This window comes from Gigantopelta aegis, chromosome 8 (assembly GCF_016097555.1).
Source record: "Gigantopelta aegis isolate Gae_Host chromosome 8, Gae_host_genome, whole genome shotgun sequence".
In the NCBI taxonomy this organism is placed as follows: domain Eukaryota; kingdom Metazoa; phylum Mollusca; class Gastropoda; order Neomphalida; family Peltospiridae; genus Gigantopelta; species Gigantopelta aegis.
The window spans coordinates 2,616,548-2,639,599 of record NC_054706.1 but is presented as its reverse complement, the minus strand read 5'-3'; the positions used below and the strand labels follow the sequence as shown (position 1 = coordinate 2,639,599).

The 23,052-nt window shown below is 35.8% G+C and overlaps 1 protein-coding gene across 7 annotated transcripts in view; it reads right to left on the bottom strand.

The window, feature by feature from the left end:
- The window catches only part of LOC121379261 (ankyrin-2-like), a 253,747-nt gene that overhangs the window by 102,267 nt on the left and 128,428 nt on the right, over window positions 1-23,052 (bottom strand). For 3 of the 7 annotated variants that reach the window (XM_041507782.1, XM_041507783.1, XM_041507789.1), the window contains 6 exons: window positions 21,587-21,811; window positions 13,135-13,343; window positions 9,421-9,632; window positions 6,771-6,975; window positions 4,240-4,260; window positions 435-531 (listed from right to left, as the gene is read on the bottom strand). In XM_041507782.1, the coding sequence (XP_041363716.1) occupies window positions 435-531; window positions 4,240-4,260; window positions 6,771-6,975; window positions 9,421-9,632; window positions 13,135-13,343; window positions 21,587-21,811 (969 nt within the window). The remainder of the gene's footprint in view (window positions 1-434; window positions 532-4,239; window positions 4,261-6,770; window positions 6,976-9,420; window positions 9,633-13,134; window positions 13,344-21,586; window positions 21,812-23,052) is intronic. The other 4 variants (XM_041507784.1, XM_041507786.1, XM_041507788.1 and 1 more) reach the window with 2 other exon arrangements.

Sequence of the window (23,052 nt, the reverse complement as noted above, 5' to 3'; positions counted from 1 at the left end):
GAGGTAAAATCTAGTTTGGGCTACTACAAGCATTAGGACAACAACAAACACCATGTAAATAGAGACACTGATATTCTAAATAAGAAAATGTATTTAATTTGTATTTTACGTCATCGAAAAGGCCCTATTGGTTGGAAACATTTTACAATGGTTGTAAATTCGGGACTGTCCCTTTAAGCTAGAAATATATATTTCTTAAACAAGTTTTTTAAAACCAGAAAATTTAAATTTCTTAAACCAAAGAACATATACATTTTAGAAACCTGAAATACAACATTTCTTAAATTGGAAATGAATGAATGAATGAAAAAAACGATACCGCAGCACAAAAAGACAAATCAGCTATCGGGAAATATAATATTTCTTAAACTGGAAATGTAAAAGTTTTAAAATGAGAAATATAACATTAGTTAAATCAGAGATTATAGACTGACCTTGCAGACGTGGAAGTAGTGAAAGAGACGCAGTCGTCGACCAGCGTCATCGGCTTCTGCTTGGTGAGGTCTTCCCACACGGCTGGCTCAAACTTGTCTGTAAACACAACACAAAACACCTGCATCGCTATATCTCAGCATAATATACATGAAAACTGACTGATCATAACAATACACATTATACAGAAATTAGACAGTGTTAGAAAGTTTGTTATAAATATTTCATTTGTGACTGTCAAAAACAAAACTGCAATAAACAGATTTAAGTTGATGTAATTTACAGAAGTAGGTTTAGTGCAGTATTTACATATATGTAATCCAATTCCAAAATACAACACTCCACCCACAAAAAAGATGTAAAATAATAATGCAAGGTATTTAATAAAAATACACATTTCACATAACCACCAACAAAATATTAGAATCCAAGAGTTATTATTAGATGTTCACAGAAACTGAACAATTGCTGACTGTGGTGACCTTGTCAGAAGAGCCTTCAAAGTTGTGTCATTGTCTATTTTGGACATTTCATAACAGACTACACTCTGGTAAAACGTGTTCATACAAAGCCAAAAAACTCTACATCAAGATGGTTTATTTTAATAATTTTATCAAGCAATGCAAAATACACTTTATAGGAAACAAAATTAACATCAAGTTACTATAAATTAACTTGTCTGCATTTTTGTGCTGGAAAAAACCCATAACACCCCCCCCCCCCCCACCCAACTTTTTTTAATACAACGTTACAAACGGAAAATGTCTGCATAATCGCAGATACATATATTTCAGGAATTGTACAGCTCCACTGCCGTGTAAACATCTATCTATAAATTTCTAAAAAAATCAATGTCTGAAGAAAGAAGCAGCAGCATTTTGTTGTTTAATTTAAGCAGCAAAATGTTCACCTGTACCAGAACAAAATCAAAGAACTGCAACATCAATAACAAAACAGTCTGAATACTGTAATTAATCAAAGCCTAACCCTTACTATTATCAAGTTATTGTTGTGGACATCAAGACCCATACTTATAAAACTTTTAGTCCAGACTCAATCTCTAATAACATCACACACATACAATTTCACGGCTAGCTCTGGCACTCACAAAATTCTCCAATTGCGAATTTCAAAAACAATTGGTGAATTTTATTTTAATTTGGCAAAATAATTTCATGAAATAAATGCTATTTAGCTAGAAAATAACTGGGTTTCTGCCATTTTTAAGTTTAGTACATAATCTGGCAAAATTTTCTTCCAAACTAGAGCTAGCCGTGAGTGTCTCGGACTCTGTCTTAGTCTTAGATCTAGACGACGTTTTATAAGCACCAGGCCTGGGTTTTAAGTAAAGTTGTATGGCATTGTCACCACATTAGTGTCTCAGACTCTGTTAGAGTCTTAGATCTAGATGACGTTTTATAAGCACCAGGCCTGGGTTTTAAGTAAAGTTGTATGGCATTGTCACCACATTAGTGTCTCAGACTCTGATAAGAGTCTTAGATCTAGACTCTAAAACGTTTTATAAGCACCAGGCCTGGGTTTTAAGTAAAGTTGTATGGCATTGTCATGACATTAATATCTCAGATTCTATTAGTCTTATATCTAGACTCCAAAATGTTTTATAAGCACCAGGCCTGGGTTTTAAGTAAAGTTGTATGGCATTGTCATGACATTAATGTCTCAGATTCTATTAGTCTTATATCTAGACTCTAAAACATTTTATAAGCACCAGGCCTGGGTTTTAAGTAAAGTTGTATGGCATTGTCATGACATTAATGTCTCAGATTCTGTTAGTCTTATATCTAGACTCTAAACGTCTCAGACTCTGTTACAGTCTTAGATCTTTATAAGCACCAGGCCTGGGTTTAAGTAAAGTTGTATGGCATTGTCACCACATTAATGTCTCAGACTCTGTTACAGTCTTAGATCTAGACTCTAAAACGTTTTATAAGCACCAGGCCTGGGTTTTAAGTAAAGTTGTATGGCATTGTCACCACATTAATGTCTCAGATTGTTAGTCTTATATCTAGACTCTAAAACGTTTTATAAGCACCAGGCCTGGGTTTAAGTAAAGTTGTATGGCATTGTCACCACATTAATGTCTCAGACTCTGTTACAGTCTTAGATCTAGACTCTAAAACGTTTTATAAGCACCAGGCCTGGGTTTTAAGTAAAGTTGAATTTCAGACCAATAAACGTTTGCTTTGTTTATAATACAACTATAATTTATTAGTGATTATTAACCATATGGGCTCAAATATACAGGGTAATATTTGTTCAATAATTGCACAGTGTGCAGATTGCTTCTACAGCTACTGATTGCATGGCTTAAAAATAACTATGTCTGGTTGGTTGTTTGTCACGGCCGGAACTTCACTTTCATTCATTTAATGTTTCCATTCATGGGTCAGATTACACTTAGGTTATGTTATACGATCTACAAAGATTTACAAGAACATTTTGGCTTATTTGCTTCATAAACATGAAATGGTATATTTTCATAAACAGTGCTTTTAATAGCATAGAAAAATAAGTATTTTCTAATGCAATCACAGCCATATTATTTTGTACTGTAAACATTTAGCAGTAAAAAGAACCTTGTTATGCCATGACGTCACTTGTATTACGTCACGTAATGCTCATAAGATTATATGATGTAATGGCCGATGGCTTTGTTGTAGATGGCAAAGAAATTTTTATATTAAAAACCAGTTAAAAGTGACAGTGGGTAATAAAGAGAATAACCAACTCACTATGAGGAGTTACAAATGATCTGTCCCTTGTGAATGAATGTTGTAAAATGATCGACAAAGGCTTGGTTTTATAACATTCATTCAATGGGGACAGATATTCGATAATTGCTCATAGCTCCTTAATTATTCTCTAATTGGCTATTGGGTGTCAAAGATTTGATAATTCTGAAATATTGTCTTCCGAGGAAACCCACTACATTTCTTCGTCAACAGCAAGGGATCTTTTACATGCATTGTCCCACAGGCGAGACAGTATATACCATAGACTTTGACATACCAGTGGTGGGGAACATTTTAGGACATGGAAAAAAAACAAATCAGAGAATGGGTGAACTGAGGAGGTTGTTGAAAATAAAGACAAGGGCCCGTTTTATGAACCAATCTTATCACCTCAATAATCTTACATGTACGTCACTAAGTGCTACTATCAAATGTAAGGCGAGTTTAGTAAGATTCAGGCCAAGGAATGCTTATTGTTGCCATTTAACTGATTTGTTACTTTTTTAAAACTTCTTTTTATACAAATGTAGCCTTTTTTGTATCACCATTAAGTGTCAAACAGGAATGCACTTCTCAAAATTAATTAAAAAGAAATATCTGATTTTTCAATAACATTACTGTACCCAGTTATTTGTAATTGCAAAACTCTTAGACCAGTCTATAACAAAATATTTTTATTTTTTTATTTTTTTTTATTATTCTAAACTATGAAACTTCAACCTTATTTTTTCATGAAATTTATTTTTTTTCCCCTTTTTTTGCCTCACGAAATAAAATGTGATTTCCAAAAACAATTCATTGCAGAAACTGTATTTGGGTAAAATATAACTTAAAAATGTGACATGTCATGGTGCAATAATTTAAAACATACCACAAAGCAAAAAAAAAAAAGTCCTAAACATTATACATTAAGAATACACGTATTTGTACTGTTAAGAACATCTTCTTCTTTTTTATCACACTAAAATATGTACATGTAAATGTGGCATGCATATTAAACAAATTAAAAGGGAAAAAAGCTGACAATGAAGCCTCAAGCGGTTGCTATGGTTACCTCTGTTGTGAGAGTTGTTGCCTAGAAGCAGCACAGAAGAATAGAGAAAGAGGGAGATTTTAACAGTAGGTCACACAAATAAAACAAATCATATACATGTATGCAGAGTAATATATATATATATATATATCCATAACATCGGTTATAAAAACAGAGAACAAATACAAAACATGATAAAAGAAACACACAATTAGTGTAATCTGTGAAAATACTATAACCTTTACATGAAAACTAGTTCATAATGCTGTAAGGTTGTAACAAAAACAGAAGCCTTTCTTATCAAAAGTTGTATTTGCTGTAATTTAACCAATTATTTTAGCAGTGAGTTGATAGGTACACACATTATTTGTCATAATAAATTTCTTTGCATGTATTTTAAAAAATAAAATCACCCGAAAAATAGTTGACCAAAAATAATAAATAGGGCTGAATTGATTACAGCAAAGACTTTGTTTTAAGATTGGATTCGTATTAAGATTGGATTCGTAGAGTGCAAGGGATTTCATAGAAAATAATATTTCTCTGTTTTTTTAAATTCAGTTTTCATTCTTATAGGTGCAAAGATAAAATACTAAGTAAAGTAACCGATTCATTTCATGAAAAACAATAACTTATTTAGGCACCATTCACAAATATCAGCATTTCAGACAGGGCTCGAATTTAATGATGGCACTGACTGCAATTGCCGTAGCAGCGGTATGAAATAGGCTACTGAAGTCAGGACATTACCGATGGCAGTTTTTTGCTACTGGATAAAAATTATTGCGGTCAATTGCGGGGATAATTTTTGTTTTGATTTGTTGTAAAAGATACTCTGTTTAAAATTGTTAAATAGGCAAGCTCAAAATTGCATTTTACCTATGGCAAAAACATTAAAAAATTGCCGTAAGAAATTCTTACGTTTTAGTCATGTCATAAGTGTACAAACTACATATTAGGGGTATGGGTATTAGTATACACTTTTAAAATTTAAAATACAAATATATTTATAAAAGTATCCCTGGTAAAAGTGATATTTTATGTTTGCTTTAAGGAGGAAAGGGGTGGGGGTGAAAAGTGTCCACTGTACACTTATAAAAATGTTGATAATTGTAAACAATCCCTACATATTTAAATATTTCAAACTATATCTGTACAGACAATAGAGAATAAAGCATGCACACAAAATGATAAAACAACACAACACGGGAAACAACTAAAACTGACTGAGATCGAAATTAATCCTTGTCCACAAGAAAACAAATCATGCTTTTGAGTAAACCACAGAAATATTTTCTTAATGAATCAACCCGTCTTAACATGTTATTAATTAAATTGTATTAAAAATAAGAAAATAGCCAAACGTTTTGCAAATAATTTTTAATTTTCATTTCTTTTGTTTTCAATTGTGGTTTTATTTTACCAACTTTTGTGCTTTTCAATTCTGTTCTCCTTGCAATAGCTTTATAAAATATTTATGATAACTAGGCAATGCATACCAAAAAATTTGAAGAACAATTGACGTTGCAAACACTGCAGTGAAAACACCTTGCAAACATATAAACAAATTAATGTGCAACAATTTGTAAAATTGTTAAGAAAACACAAAAATGGTGTAAGTAATGATGGCTTGAAAAGACATGCTTATGAGGCATTTATGTGGAAAATGATATGAGAAGTAAGTTTTCTAGTCAACATTATATTCTTTTAAGTCGTGTGGAGACAAAAATCAGCTCAACTTATCTAGAAACACAGTTTCACTCAGCTTTTAGTTCGGGCAAATTACAAAGGACAAATTTTTACTTTTACAGAGTTAAAGAAATATAAACACAATAGTGTCATATCTGCAATATTTCCAATATTTTCTGCTTTCATATCTTGGCAATGTTTGATTTTTAAAATGTTCTCAACATTTTAGGAATTTTCTTTCAGAAACACTAGAATACTATAATAAAAAAAAAAATTATTCTACTTGTTTTGACAAAGTTAAAAATATTTATATTATTTTATTACTAAATTAGATTTTTATTAATTTATGAAGAAATAATTGTTTAACTAACATTCTATGAATGTCTATCATTTCCAGATGAAATTATGCCAAATTAAGATCCATTTTTTAAATTTAACTATTTAATGTCATAAAATTAAATAATAGAAAATGTAAAAAGAAAATGTACTGTGTTTATTTAAAAAATAAAAATTTAGAATTAAATGTCCATCAAAATAACTTATGTAACAAGAAAAGGTTTTGTGTGTATTTTACAAGAAAAAGTTTTAATTTGAATTTAATGTCTATAAAATTAAATTACAGAAATAAGTAACAAGAAATTATATTGCATGTAATTTTGTTTTTTAAAGTTTTAATTTTAACATTCATAAAATTAAATTGCAGAAACGTGTAACAAGACTATATATTGCATGTAATATATATATATATATATATATATTTAAAAAAATGTTTTCAAATTTTAATGTCCGTAAAATTAAATTACAAATTAAAACCCTCCAACCATACTGCCGTGTGTATTTTTGTACTAACAAGCCGAGCTTACCAGAAATACTGTACAGGAGACGCAAGGACGGTCTGTCCCCTCCGTACTGGTTGATCATCCCTTTCTGGGCAGCCTTCGGCACTGGAATGGTGAGGGTGATGTTTTCGTGGAACTTGCGCCGTCGCGGCTCCACCGTGACAATGGGACTGACGGCCACGCGGTTACCGAACAGTTTTGTGACAAGTTCGGGTGCAATGGGTTGTGCCTACACCGACAGGAGAACGACGTAAACAGAAAGTGTCACACAAGATTGAAAACTAAACACGATGACGCTTATGTGGAGCTCAGTCAGTCGTTACATGCTAGATAGGGCCTCTTCTACAAAGACTAGACAACACGGAACATCGGATAAAAAAATATATTTATAAACCAAAAAAAAAAAAAAAAAAAAAAGAATTCCCGTCTGCCTATTAAAGATCGTCAAGTTTTACTGGCCTTACATATAACCTCGTAGGCTAGAAATGCAAAAAAAACAAAACAAACATTAAGAATGTGGAAGAAATAAATTGTCTGAGAGAGTGACAGAATTACAAGTTTATTTGTGAATTGTTTCAGATGCCAAGTGAAGCATGTAACATTGACATTGAGCTAGACATACAACTTTGCATGTTACATAGTACAGTGAAACCGGCCTAAACTGGACACTGGACAAACCACAATCCTGTCAAAACCAGCCAAGATTCATGGTCACGAATTTTCTAAATTCTAAGATGTGATGCTCTAAACACCGGATGTGATAAATATTAGGTCCCCGTCATGATCCGGTTCAGACAGGTTTCACTGTATATATAAATATTAGGTCCCCATCATGATCTGGTTCAGACAGGTTTCACTGTATATATAAATATTAGGTCCCCAACATGATCCGGTTCAGACAGGTTTCACTGTATATGTAACATTTACATGGCTTTTGTGACCATTCTCCAAGAGTCACCATGTTACTTCTTATCCCATGTTCAAATGAATGAATGAATGAATGAATGAATGAATGAATAAATAAATGTTTAACGACACCCCAACAGAAACAGTTAATTCTACTAAAATTAAATATGAAAATTACTATTATCATTAAAAAAATTATGTCAATATTGTTGTTTTTTATGTCAGTGTCATAGGCATGCAGTCAAAGTGAGACACTAAACATACAAAAGGTATCCCAGGTACAAATTGCCTAACAAAATGAAAATCAACGATCTAACATGACCTCTTTCTCTAATGTGTGCTGACACCAAGAATATGGAAATACACTATGGAAGAGACTGATGTGACACCAAGAATATGGAAACACACTATGGAAAAGTCTGATGTGACACTAAGAATATGGAATTTAAACACTATGGAAAAGTCTGATATCACACTAAGAATATGGGAAATCACTATGGAAAAGTTTGATGTGACACTAAGAATATAGAAAACACTATGGAAAATTTTGATGCGATACCAAGAATATACAAAAACACTGGAAAAGTTAGACGTGTTAGCAAGAAAATGGAAAAAACACTATGTAAAAGTTTGATGTGACACCAAGAATATGGAAAACCACTATGTAAAAGTTTATTGTGATACCAAGAATATGGAAAAACCCTATGGAAAAGTTTGTTGTGAAACCAAGAATAAGGAAAACCACTATGTAAAAGTTTGTTGTGATACTAAGAATATGGAAAAACCCTATGGAAAAGTTTGTTGTGATACCAAGAATAAGGAAAACCACTATGTAAAAGTTTGTTGTAACACCAAGATTGTGTGAAGAAAATCTATAGTGACATGAAGGTATCTTGACATGAGAGTACTAAGAAACTGTTTGTGGTAAAATCAAGACTATTAAAATATTCCAGGAAAATCTGCTCTGTCGTGAGATTAGATTACCCACAAGTTAAGAAATTGTGTCTTGTAACACCAGGAATACCGAGTAAAGTCATCTGTGACTTGACGATTGTTGAAGAAAATAGTCTACTGGGAAGTCAAAAATACTGAAGAAAAGTCAAAATGTGTGACTTGACAATTGTTGAAGAAAATAGTCTACTGGGAAGTCAAAAATACTGAAGAAAAGTCAAAATGTGTGACTTGACGGATGTTGAAGAAAATAGTCTACTGGGAAGCTAAAAATACTTAAGAAACATCTGATGACACTAGATTGGATAACAGTCTGCTGTGTCCCCAAGAAAACTCAGGAAAAGTCTAGTGTTAGGCACTGATTCGTTTTTAGGTGTCTTGTGGTGTTGGGCATATTTCAAACTTCTCTAATAAGCCCTAGACTTTCTTAGGCAATATATGTTTAGCTCTATGAATGGAAATATTCTATCTCCACTATACATCTAGTACTACAATTTATCCTTCTGTTGCCTACCCAAGAATTCAACTAATGCCTTTGAAAATACTGTTCTGCTGATTTGCACATCACCGTTTCATTTCAGTGACTTGTTTCTCATCTGCCTTTGAACATCTAGCACTTGTTTAACTCATAAAACCCGTAGCTATCAATCAATCAAGTAACCACAAAAAAACCCAGTTCCGTTCAAGAGATTACTGAGTATGATGAAACCTTTAACTATGTATGAAGCAGACACGGAAAAAACCCAGCACAAGAGATGACTGAGTACCAACACCAAATGACTACGAACTACTCTGGTGACAAACAATCTCAACCAACCTGTAGGCCAACTTTGATCTTTTTCGTGAGAGCCCCCTTGGGGAATACTGCCTGCACCTGGGGCACCACAGTCGAGCTGATGACACCCCCCTCCTCGCCTATCTGCTTGGTTTCCTGGCGGATACGCGACACCAGTGCAAAGTATTGTGGGAAATCTGTTGTCAGAATGCGGGTGATCCTCTTGGCAGTCAAGTCTTCTTCTTGGTCTAGTTCTAAAAAACCCAATACATATGGACATGATAAACATGGTTGTTTTTTCAGTGGAATGTAAATAAAGGAGGGAAACAAGAACAGAATATTCAAAATGGATGCTCATGATATTAATTATTATAACATTTTTATTTTATCACTAGTAAGAATATACAAGTATATACATGATAAACATGGTCAGTTTTATCGTGGAATAAATAATTGGAAAGGTAATACGAACAAAATACCCCAGACAGAAAGTAAAAGTTGTTTAACAATATCTCAACATTTTTTAAAAACTATGGCAATTTCATGTCTAACATATGATATAGTTTTGGGGATGAGTAGAAAACTTTCTGCTGCAACACAGGCTACTCTTAAAAACCACACCAGCAAGGGATCTTTTATATGCACATCCCCATAGACAGATCAGTACATACCACAGCCTTTGGGTAACATTTGTGGAACATTGGTTGGGATGGGGGAAAGTCCAAGTCAGTGTGACCCATTTCACCTGAGTTGAGCACTATAACACTGAGCCACCCAAAGTGGATGTTTAAAATACTGGTTAGGAAACTATGCAGGGCTTGATTTTTAATGGCAGCCATGCATCAACTGTCACAATGCCCTAGTAATATACCAAATGCCCACAAGATTAAAGAGAGTCTCAATGCCAAATTGCGATATTTTGCATCTTAATAATTGGTCGTTATAATACTGAACGTTCTTATTATGAAAACATGAAACTGTTCACTTATTTATTTTGAATGTGTGCTGTTGTGTTATATTAAAGTTAAAGTTTGTTTTGGTACATTTGGTACTTTTGACATATAGTCTTAGAGAGGAAACCTGCTACACTTCCCCATTGTGTGTTATATTAAAGTTAAAGTTTGTTTTGTTTAATGACACCACTAGAGCACATTGATTTATCAGCTGGTGGATGTCAAACATTTGGTACTTTTGACATATAGTCTTAGAGAGGAAACCTGCTACACTTCCCCATTGTGTGTTATATTAAAGTTAAAGTTTGTTTTGTTTAATGACACCACTAGAGCACATTGATTTATCAGCTGGTGGATGTCAAACATTTGGTACTTTTGACATATAGTCTTAGAGAGGAAACCTGCTACACTTCCCCATTGTGTGTTATATTAAAGTTAAAGTTTGTTTTGTTTAATGACACCACTAGAGCACATTGATTTATCAGCTGGTGGATGTCAAACATTTGGTACTTTTGACATATAGTCTTAGAAAGGAAACCTGCTACACTTCCCCATTGTGTGTTATATTAAAACACTTGTTAAAGTTTGACTTGTTGCCCTGCCTTCTGGTCATAATGTCCTAAACAACACAAATCCCCATCAGTCTAACAGGTAAATTAGCATTATAACAAATGTAACATTTCTTTAACAAAGAGTAAAAATCAGCATATTACACATTCATTATGCTTATGATAAACCAGGGTTTTATTTCTAAACTTTGACTTGATGCCCACGGCTTTGACTTTGGGAATTTGTGTGTCGTTTTACAAAACAGAAGACGGGATTTCATCTTATTAAAAAATGTAAAGTAAAGTTTGTTTTATTTAACGACGCTACTAGAGCGCACTGATTTGTTATATTATCATCGGCTATTGGACGTCAAACATATGGTCATTCTGACACTGTCAGGAAACCCGCTGTTGCCACATAGACTACTCTTTTATGACAGGCAGTAAGGGATCTTTTATTTGCGCTTCCCACAGGCAGGATAGCACAAACCAAGGCCTTTGTTGAACCAGTTATGGATCACTGGTCGGTGCAAGTGGTTTTACACCTACCCAGAGTCAGTATCTGGATTAAAAATCCCTGCCTTGACTGGAATCCGAACCCAGTACCTACCAGCCTGTAGACCGATGACCTAACCATGACGCCACCGAGGCCGGTATTTCATCTTATTAAACCAAGTTAGATTTTATAACAGTAATACTATACATATACATGTATTTATACAAATTAATATATTTATTTTGCGTTATGAAATGTTATGGGTGAGGGAAGGGGTGTTTGTCAAGTGTTAAGTATCAATTTCAAAATATATCTGTGTATAATAATAAACGAAAGGAATATCTACATTCATATTGGGAATGTTAGTCCAAATTGGGAATAAAAAACAACATAGCCTTTTGTGAATCTGATGCTGATAAAACCCTGTAAACTCAGTGTTTTAAAATAACTTAAAAATCACAAAATGACAAAATGTAAATGATTCTAAAATAAAAATCAGTCACTTCAGATTTGCATGCATACATGTTCTACAATGAACATCAAACTGTACATGACCCAAACATACAAGCATGTCCTAATAACAGTAGTTACTTATTCATGCATTTCTGTCACTACCACAAAACACTTCCATAAACTTGAAACAAATAACTCTTCAATAAAGAAAACCACAAAAACCCTTATGCAACATAAAACTGCCAGTAAAAAGGACTGAGAGAAAACAACATGCTTCAATAAATCTATTCACGTACACCAGACAATAAACACGGTGAAAATGTCGACAAAAACACAGTGTAACGTTTCTGCATAATCCCTGCAGATCTGTCGCAGTTTGAAGATGAATGATAAAGTAATCTGATGTGACAATCGAAATAACAACCAGCTTACTCCTACTTTAATGTCAGCAAAAGACCACTTTCTTATGATAGTAATCAAATACTGCAAATAGTCATATTCTTACAATAGTATTTAAATACTGCAGTATTCATATTCTTACGATAGTAATCAAATACTGCAAATAGTCATATTGTTACGATAGTAATCAAATACTGCAGTATTCACATTCTTACGATAGTAATCAAATAGTATAATAGTCACATTCTTACGACAGTAATCAAATACTGCAACAGTGACATAATGAAATGTTAAAATGGATGGAATTCAAAAGGAGAAAAACAAAAGGGGTCATTGAGATTGAAATCATTCACTACAAACATTGGGCTGAGACATGTTACATATTAGCACTATACAACCAGCATAAACGCATTTCGTTTGTGATGAATATGTACATTTTATGGATAATATTAAATTTTTTCACACCTGAGAATTGCAAAATTAAAACAAATCACCATTAAATTCCCTCTCCTCGCCCACCCACTCGGCAATAGAGGACTGTAAAATGTATAACAACTATTACCACTGTAACATGTATAACAACTATTACCACTGTAACATGTATAACAACTATTACCACTGTATTATGTATAACAACTATTACCACTGTGCAATAAAACAACTGAAGAAGGGAAGGTATAAAACGAAAGTGGGGAGAAATAACCACAATAAAGTAACTGAAGAAGGGAAGGTATAAAACGAAAGTGGGGGAAAATAACCACAATAAAGTAACTGAAGAAGGGAAGGTATAAAACGAAAGTGGGGAGAAATAACCACGATAAAGTAACTGAAGAAGGGAAGGTATAAAACGAAAGTGGGGAGAAATAACCACGATAAAGTAACTGAAGACACGACAAATCATGCTCACTCCACAGACTATTCTCTGACTGACTAGCTGACACCATGGTCGTGGCGTTCAGACCTTCCAGACTGCCGCCGAGCGCGCTGTGCACAGCCTCCTCCGTCGCGATCAGCGGGTGCTCCGTCCAGTCCTCGCCGTTGTTGCTGCGCAAGATGACCACCTCACGCTCCTTGCCGCGCAGAGACGCGAAGTGAGGGACCTCGATGATGATCGGTCTGAAATAGAAACACACAAATATTCAATATTATATTTATACAAATATCATCATCAATATCATATAGTACAAATATCATGAATATTATATTAGTACAAATATCGTCATCAATATTATATTAGTACAAATATCATCATGATTAGTATATTAGTACAAATATCGTCATCAATATTATTAGAGTACAAATATCATCATCAATATTATATTTAAACAAATATCATCATCAATATTATATTGGTACAAATATCATGAATATTATATTAGTACAAATATCATCATGAATATTATATTAGTACAAATATCGTCATCAATATTATATTAGTACAAATATCATCAATATTATATTTATACAAATATCATCATCAATATTAAATTTATACATATATCGTCATCAATATTATATTTGTATAAATATCATCATGAATATTAGATTTGTACAAATATCATCATGAATATTAGATTTGTACAAATATCATCATGAATATTAGATTTGTACAAATATCGTCATGAATATTATATTAGTACAAATATCATCATGAATATTAGATTTGTACAAATATCGTCATGAATATTATATTAGTACAAATATCATCATGAATATTAGATTTGTACAAATATCGTCATGAATATTATATTAGTACAAATATCATCATGAATATTAGATTTGTACAAATATCATCATGAATATTATTTTTGTACAAATATCGTCATGAATATTAGATTAGTACAAATATTGGCATTAATATTATATTTGTACAAATATAGTTATGATATTACATTTGCACAAATATGTATGTGAATATTAGCCTACAATAAGCCTACAATAAGCCTACAATAGCCTAAGTGAATATTACATTTGTACAAATATCTACATGAATATTACATTGATCATATCACCCCAAGCTCTTTGCCACACAGAGACGGCCGTCGCTGTGTAAACAAAACTTGAGGGGAGTGATTAATTGCTGTTCATACTGAAAAAATAAGCTATAACTGTCAAAAGTTAAACTTGATTTGTAACTCTGTATTATAAAGCTATACACAAACAAACTTGCAGCTCAATATCTTCACGCACTGTGAGGGAAAAGTTGAGAAAACTATATTGGGACGGAGAGACAGATGGAAGGATGGATGGACAGCCAGACAAAGAGAAAACCTATAGTCCCCTTTGGTTGGATCAAGAGGGGGCTAAAAAGACATTGTCAAACATATAGATTTTAATTTGTTTAGTTTAAACACACACTACAACTTGTAACAAGTCATATTTCACTGAGAAGACAAACATATATATTAAATTCATTATCTGTACAAATATAAAAGAACATGTATAGTAACTGAAATTCATCAGAAGAGCCCACCTAACCAAATCGACAAACACACCTTTGTAATCATGACAGGTGAGAGAGATGGGGGGGGGGGGGGGTGTTAATGAGTAAACAATATAAAGGTGAGTACAGTATTAATAAGAGAAGGCCGACAGTTTTTTTTTTTTAACGACACCACTAGAGCACATTGATTTATTAATCATCGGCTATTGATGTTAAACATTTGGTCATTTTGATATATAGTTTTAGAGAGGAAACCTACCACATTTTTCCATTAGTAGCAAGGGATCTTTTATATGCACCATCCCAGACAGGACAGTACATAAAATACAGATAATCTGAACAAACAGCTCAAAGGGGTCTACCGATGGGGATCGATCCTACAGCCCATCAGATCAGATGTGAGTGATAACCTACTAACAATATCCCACACTTAATATTCAGAGAAAAGCAAAGGGATGTTGATGTAATGACAGCACCTGTTTTTAAAAAAACCACTATGGCTATTAATGACAGTAATGGACTACCAGTTGGAGTGGAAAAACCCTGGATGGTGGACCAAGCTTATGATCCATCTCACCTCTACTACACAGCCACATTCTTCCTATTTGAGGAAATTATGTAAAAAAAGAAAAGAAAAAAAGAGAATATTTAGTGATTCCTCAAGATAGCATTCCACTGCTAAATGACACCCTCCCTCCCCCACCAAGTGACGTCTTTAGCAACATATCTGTGATCACTATACTTCAATAGGTATACACATAGCTATGTTTATGCTGAATTGTCCACCTCCCTCCTCACCAAGTGACCTGTGTTGAGCTAGATATCTGTGATCACTAAATGACACCCTCCCTCCCCCACCAAGTGACGTCTTTAGCAACATATCTGTGATCACTATACTTCAATAGGTATACACATAGCTATGTTTATGCTGAATTGTCCACCTCCCTCCTCACCAAGTGACCTGTGTTGAGCTAGATATCTGTGATCACTATACTTCAATAGGTATACACATAGCTATGTTTATGCTGAATTGCCTACCTCCCTCCTCACTAAGTGACCTGTGTTGAGCTAGATATCTGTAGACCAAGATCTGTAGATCACTATACTTCAAAACATTTAAACATTTATTGATGTTTATCCTGAACTAACCCCCCCCCCCCCCCCTTAAGCTGAGCAAGATATCTGTAGATCACTATACTTCAAAACATAAACATTTATTGATGTTTATCCTGAACTACACACACACACACACACACACACACACACACACACACACACACACACCCGCCCCCGCCCTACTAAGCTGAGTAAGATATCTGTGATCACTATACTTCAATACATAGCTATGTGTATGCCGGATTACCCACCCACCCCTCCACTACCAAGTGACATGTTGAGCAAGATATCTGTGATCACTATACTTCAATACATAGCTATGTGTATGTCAGATTACCCACCCACCCCTCCCTTACCAAGTGACATGTTGAGCAAGATATCTGTATATAACTATACTTCAGTACCTATACACATAGCGATGTTTATTGTGAATGCAGTGGGTTCATGGAGGGGTATTGATTCTTGACCTCTCATGTCTGGTGTTTCACACGATTTACAAGTGACCCACACTTGTATATACTGCAGTCAAACCTGTGCAAGATGCACACAGATATTCCTGGTCTGCTGTACTCCACACTCCCTGTTTATCTTCAGCAGATGTCCTAGGTGAGGAACACGCAGAGAGAGAAACTCGCAGTGGAATCTGAACACACAGCCAAATGCCAGACTAGAATACCACCGCGCATTTCCGGCTTATATACACTGTGTTCACGATTCTCGAGATCACACACTACACAACTCAAGGGTCTGAACAATGCACTTGACTTTTAACTTCATTTAAGCTCAACTCTGACAACCTCAGACCACAACATCTTACACTGTACTCCCCGTGTCATTTCCCCCCCTGGAGTTGACCACTGGCCATGTCAGAGACCAAACCCAGGGTGGGTGTGCCTGAACCCTTGTGGATATGGGCACTTAAATAGAGTTCCCTTCCCCTACCTGTGTCAACAAAACTGAAGTTTTACTTTCATAACAGGTGTACTGGACTAATTTTAACCCTGCCAATTTTATCATAATGGCTTGGTGACAGTCACACTCTCGCCGTAACATATTATAATATTATCTACTAATGCAAACTACAAATACCACTACAGTTTCAATAAACTTGTTGGGTTTTTTTATTATTATCAATGGATGTCAACTGCCTCCAAACAAGTCAGTCTGTCACTGTAAAAAATGTTTAGTGAAACAGAAACCTGCTTCTAAATGTTAACATGGAAAATAACTTAATTTTATGTGATGTAAATTACAAACTATGGCCTATAAACATATATCAAAGAATGTAGGCCAGTATGCAGAATATATATTTTTTAGGGGTGGGGAGCGAATGGGGTGTGGGTATGTGTGCATCAATCTCGATAAAGGACCTTTATAACAAAAAAGGTAAAAATGGGTTTTACACTAAAATGGGTACAATGAGAGATGCATGCACACTGTGGCACCCACCCACTACCCACCCAGGTCTGGAATGGTATGCAATGGCAAGAAAATTATTATGGATGATCTATTCTAAATTAAATACCAAAATATCCTTGTAGGATATCAGCTTTACGAAATCTCTGTAATATATGAATGTAACTATACACATGTCTGGGTCAAATTTACAAAGCCTGATTTCTTAAACACAGATATTTAAGCCTTGTAAATGTGTGTAATTACACATGTGTAAGACTGTAAGACAAAAGCAGGCTTTGTAAATGCAGCACATTATGTTTACTGTCAGTGAAATGTACTGCATTACTTCAAACTACATGCAGCAAGTAAGCTAAAACCAGTTAGCTAACAAGCCGCCATCCACTCATCCACTATCAGGTGTCCCAGTGTGACACAAGATCGACAGAAACAACCTGTCAAAACACAGGCCACAAGATCGACAGAAACAACCTGTCAAAACACAGGCCACAAAATCGACAGAAAAACACAGGCCACTCTCTTCAGTTAGAGGCAAACACTCTTCTTAAAATTGTGTATTGGCTACAGTATAAGAAACATCACTGTAGAATGTTTACTGGAGGGGACATAAAGGTTAAAGGTCACAACACCGATCTGTATCATGACTTTGGGCTATCTATATCTGTATGCTATCTATATCTGTACCTGTATTTCACTATCTCTGTATCTGGCAGTGTTACTAAACTTAATAAACATCCATAGCTTGCAGACTGCATGGCTAGCAGTCCAAAAAGAGCTGGCCAAGTTTCACGGTTAATGTTTATAAAACCTTTACACCTCAGACTGTACAGTCTAAAATCTGAATGGTCATCAGAAAGGAATAAGGGTGGGGTGGGGGTTGAAGTATGTTTGTTTGTGAAAGACCATTGCTCAAAACATGCAGCTTCACAACTCAGACATAGATGTACGTTTTCTGATTCTGACTCCCAACCCACCTCCTTCATCGAAAAATCCTGGATTCACTCTTTGTGAATTGCATGATTCACTCTTAGTTAATCGCATAGTTGTGCAAAGACATTAGTCTAGACACAAATTTGCATTTGAGTCACGATTTACAAAGTTTCATATGTAACAGGCCTGAAGAAGAAAAAAGAAGTTTAGTTTAGACAGACGATCTAAATTAAATATTTGGCTGGTTTCCAGTTTGTTTTATTCTAACAGACAGCCACAATATCCAACTACCATAGTCAGTGTATCTACATGTACATTGTATAGTTCTTCACAATATCCATCAAAGACAGTTTTTGGTTTATAATCAATTCCTTGTTGCTGTTCATATCATAGAAGCTGGTTTCCTCTCACACACAACATGCAACTCACGAACTGCTGTTCTGGATAACCAGCCAAGTTATATACACATGTACCCACGATAACACACTAAAGGCTCAAACTTTAAGAATTTGTTACCCACAGCAATTTTAAAATGCAAAAACCTCACCTGCGGCAATTGTGAGCCTACCTGCGGGAATTGTGAGCCTACCTGCGGCAATTGCGAGTCTACCTACCTACGGCAATTGCGAGCCTACCTGCGGCAATTGCGAGCCTATCTGCGGCAATTGCGAGCCTACCTACGGCAATTGTAAGCTGCCAATTGTGAGCCTACCTACGGCAATTGCGAGCCTACCTACGGCAATTGCGAGCCTACCTACGGCAATTGCGAGCCTACCTACGGCAATTGCGAGCCTACCTACGGCAATTGCGAGCCTACCTACGGCAATTGCGAGCCTACCTACGGCAATTGCGAGCCTACCTACGGCAATTGCGAGCCTACCTACGGCAATTGCGAGCCTACCTACGGCAATTGCGAGCCTACCTACGGCAATTGCGAGCCTACCTACGGCAATTGCGAGCCTACCTACGGCAATTGCGAGCCTACCTACGGCAATTGCGAGCCTACCTACGGCAATTGCGAGCCTACCTACGGCAATTGCGAGCCTACCTACGGCAATTGCGAGCCTACCTACGGCAATTGCGAGCCTACCTACGGCAATTGCGAGCCTACCTACGGCAATTGCGAGCCTACCTACGGCAATTGCGAGCCTACCTACGGCAATTGCGAGCCTACCTACGGCAATTGCGAGCCTACCTACGGCAATTTTAAAGCAGTCACTTTTGCAACAAATAAACAAAACATAAAAACTAAAATTATCTCTTGAACTGATAGCATCAATTTTTATCCAGCAACAAAAACTTGCCAAAGGTAAAGCCCCTGATCAGTGGCAATTCCAATCATAGCCACGACTATTGCCATCAGTGCCATCAGTAAGTTCAAGCCCTGCAAGCCTGAACCATAGTTCAATAATATCACACAAATTAATCTGCATTATCGTCATCTCCAATCAATGTTTTTCTCCAACCCAACCGACAAACACAGCCAGGTGTAAACGAGTGACATCTGAATGAAGACAACTGATAATGACACGTTCTATAAGAGTAACGATGATTAATGTAGTCATCAGTCTGGCATTAACCAGCCGGTTGGCTAACAGGTTCACTGACGTAAGATTCTAATATAATGAACACAGCTGACATGAAAATCATGAAAATGACTTAGGAACTTTCAAATTCACACGAACTGCCAATTGGTCGTGTGGTGAATCATTGCATTCTAAAATTAAAAGTTACCAATTTCAGGATCATCAGAACTTTATTTACTAAGCAAATGTACTCTGTGTAACCAAACAATCAGTTACCTAGATAAAATCAGGTGAACTGAATTCTGGTTATCTAAGATTTTGAAATATGAATTATATTGTCTCCTGTATCTTTATCTAGTTTTGTATTTCATTATGTTTTAAACACTGAAACCCATCATGGGCAGATTAGTTGGCAGAGCGTTCACCTTAGTTGAAGGAAACCCATCATGGGCAGATTAGTTCGCAGAGCGTTCAACTTAGTTAAAGGAAACCCATCATGGGCAGATTAGTTCGCAGAGCGTTCACCTTAGTTGAAGGAAACCCATCATGGGCAGATTAGTTCGCAGAGCGTTCAACTTAGTTGAAGGAAACCCATCATGGGCAGGATCAGTTCACCTTAGTTGAAGGATCAAATCATCTTTGTGGCCTATTCTTTGATTGGGTTTTACCTCATCCCAACAATGGCTTTCACTGGTATATCAACGGTCCTGTCTCTTGATTAGGTTTTACCTCATCCCAAAAATGGCTTTCACTGGTATATCAACGGTCCTGTCTCTTGAAAAGTACATTTAAAACATCCCTTGCTGCTAATCTTTCAAAAAGGAGGTGGGAGGAGAGGGGAGAAACCCCCCACAAATTTTGTTGAAAATTAAGTGTTTTTAATGGTGGTTTTATTTACTATATTAGTTACACATGTATTAAAAGCGAGAAAGAAATGGCTTCAGTAAGACGACAGTAGAGTTCTTACAAGTAAACTATATGTATATATGTTTTAACTCTTGGCCTTAACAGTAAATGAGTTAACTGTACATCATCATGTGAGTTAAAACTACAGGAGTAAAATAACAGCATTCCAGTAAAAACCAATTACAGAGTGGGTAGGCTGTTTGAAAGTGAAAGCCAAACTCCACATGAAGCCATAATCACCGAATGACTGCTGGTCTTTTTATACAGTTATTTTGTGAACAGCAAGCCAGCATTATTCACAGCTGATGAAACCGACACAGCTGTCCGACCACTGTTAACTTGTTGGAGGTGCTAGAACACAGGACGGTTTAATCACACACATTACTAGCTTAATTCTCCTATAATTGCTTGTCTCATTTATTACCGATAGAATGCAGAACTCCAAACAGTAATGCAGTGTAATTTACTATTATTAGATCATACAATGAATGTGCTGTTATCAAGGGACGATCCAGTGGTTTACTTGGGAGAAGGTGAAACTAAAACAAATGTACTTTCAAGAATATGAATTGTTGGACTTTTTCTTCTTTTTTTCTGATGCTACTACATAATAATAATTGTGGTGAAGGCAAGGAAGAAGCATCTAATCCACTGGGGGTGGGGGTGGGGGGTGGTGGTGGATCAATTTTAATTTGATGAAATTTTCTGCTCACCAAGAACTAGCTAGTTATATTCACCATTTGTTTTGAGGGGTGTGAACACAATCACACCTCTACACACCCCTAATTCCATCCTCGGGGCACAAAATATCATGCAACTCATTTGAACAAACAGCACTACCCCTTTAACACTAATCATTCTGTGAACACATGCGATCTTTCATGCTCCCGAGTTGTTAAAAAACTAAAGTCTGGCTATAAATAAGTAAAACTCACCCCAGAAACGTAGTTCCGTCTGGCTATAAATAAGTAAAACTACCCCAGAAACATAGTTCCGATTGGCTATAAATAAGTAAAACTCACCCCAGAAACGTAGTTCCGACTGGCCCCATCTCGAGTATCCTGGCTGCGAGGCCCTCCCCCTCGTGGAGTGGAGGGGGGTGCAGTAACTTCTCCTTCTTGATGAGGCGGCATGTGACGCGCGTTGGCATGGCGGCCTTGCGCGGTGGAATGATGATGCGCACACCCGAGTGGCGACACCCCCGCATGGCCCCGCCGCGGGCGTCCACCATGAAGCTGATCAAGAAGCTGCAACACAAAGAGACGACACGTCTTACAAATGGAAGGAGGACAGCGACTTGTTAACTCAATGCCAATGAACATTTCATGCAAAATGTCTTTCATCTATTTACACTACTTAAGGCACAAATTGCATTTGTTTGTAATCTCTATATATCCATGTATACATGTATATACGTAACAATCACTCTCTATGAAAATAGGTTGAGTAGATTCCATCTATGTGTCTCCTTACGCGTGTATGTGTATCCAGTCTATGCATTATGGATTACGTTAAAAGAAAACGTACAGGAATTGCGGACAAATGGACTTTGTGCTGAACTCTTTGCTGCAACACAGAGAGACACTGGTAAAATAATTTTAAATATTTTTGGCGATCCGAATTATTAGTATGTATTTAAATTTGTTTTGCGATATGAAGCTTCCACTGGACAGTAGAGCCTGCTAACAATGGCTGGGCAGGAAGCATAGATTTACAAACATTTTTGATCAGCTCTATCATCATTTGGGACTATTAGCCTAATGACTGTTTCGAAAATAAAGGGAAAATCTAAATTAAAAATACAGCACAGTATATTAAAATAGACAGTAAATAAATAACATGCACTCAAACTGTGCAGGTACATCCATCTAAATCAATTCTACAACAATTTTGTTTTTAACACAGTCAAAGACACAGACAGGTTACAGTACCTTTCCTTTAACATAGCTAAAGACATATTGCCAGTCAAAGAATATCACAGTGTATGGAAGTCATTCCAGAGTGTGGAATAAATCCACATCAAGTGCTATTAGTCTACAATGTGTGTGTGCTAGGGGCAGTCTGCACCCTGCCTGGAATGTGCTCTCTACAGCAGGGAAACCAATACTATCCAAACGTCTGCAGGCAGAAACTCAAACCTCCACCCCTCAAAATGGACTGGTCCACAATTATAGAAAAAACTATTTAGTATACATTCTGATAACTGGGGCAGGAAGAATGGGCAAACAGTTTGGTTAAATATGCACTTGAAAAACACAGAAATATTTGTGAAATGGTTGACTGTCCTGACACCCCTCTGTTAGGAAGAGTCCAATCAAAACATCCAGTTTTTTAAGCAGATCTTTCAAGATATAGCAGTAACATGCACTGCACTAATTTCCTGTGTACTCTGTCATCAGATATCCATGGTAGCAACAACTCTAGTAACATAACAAATCTATCAATCATACTGTCTGACATAACACGCAGTCCTTTTCCCCCTCATCAC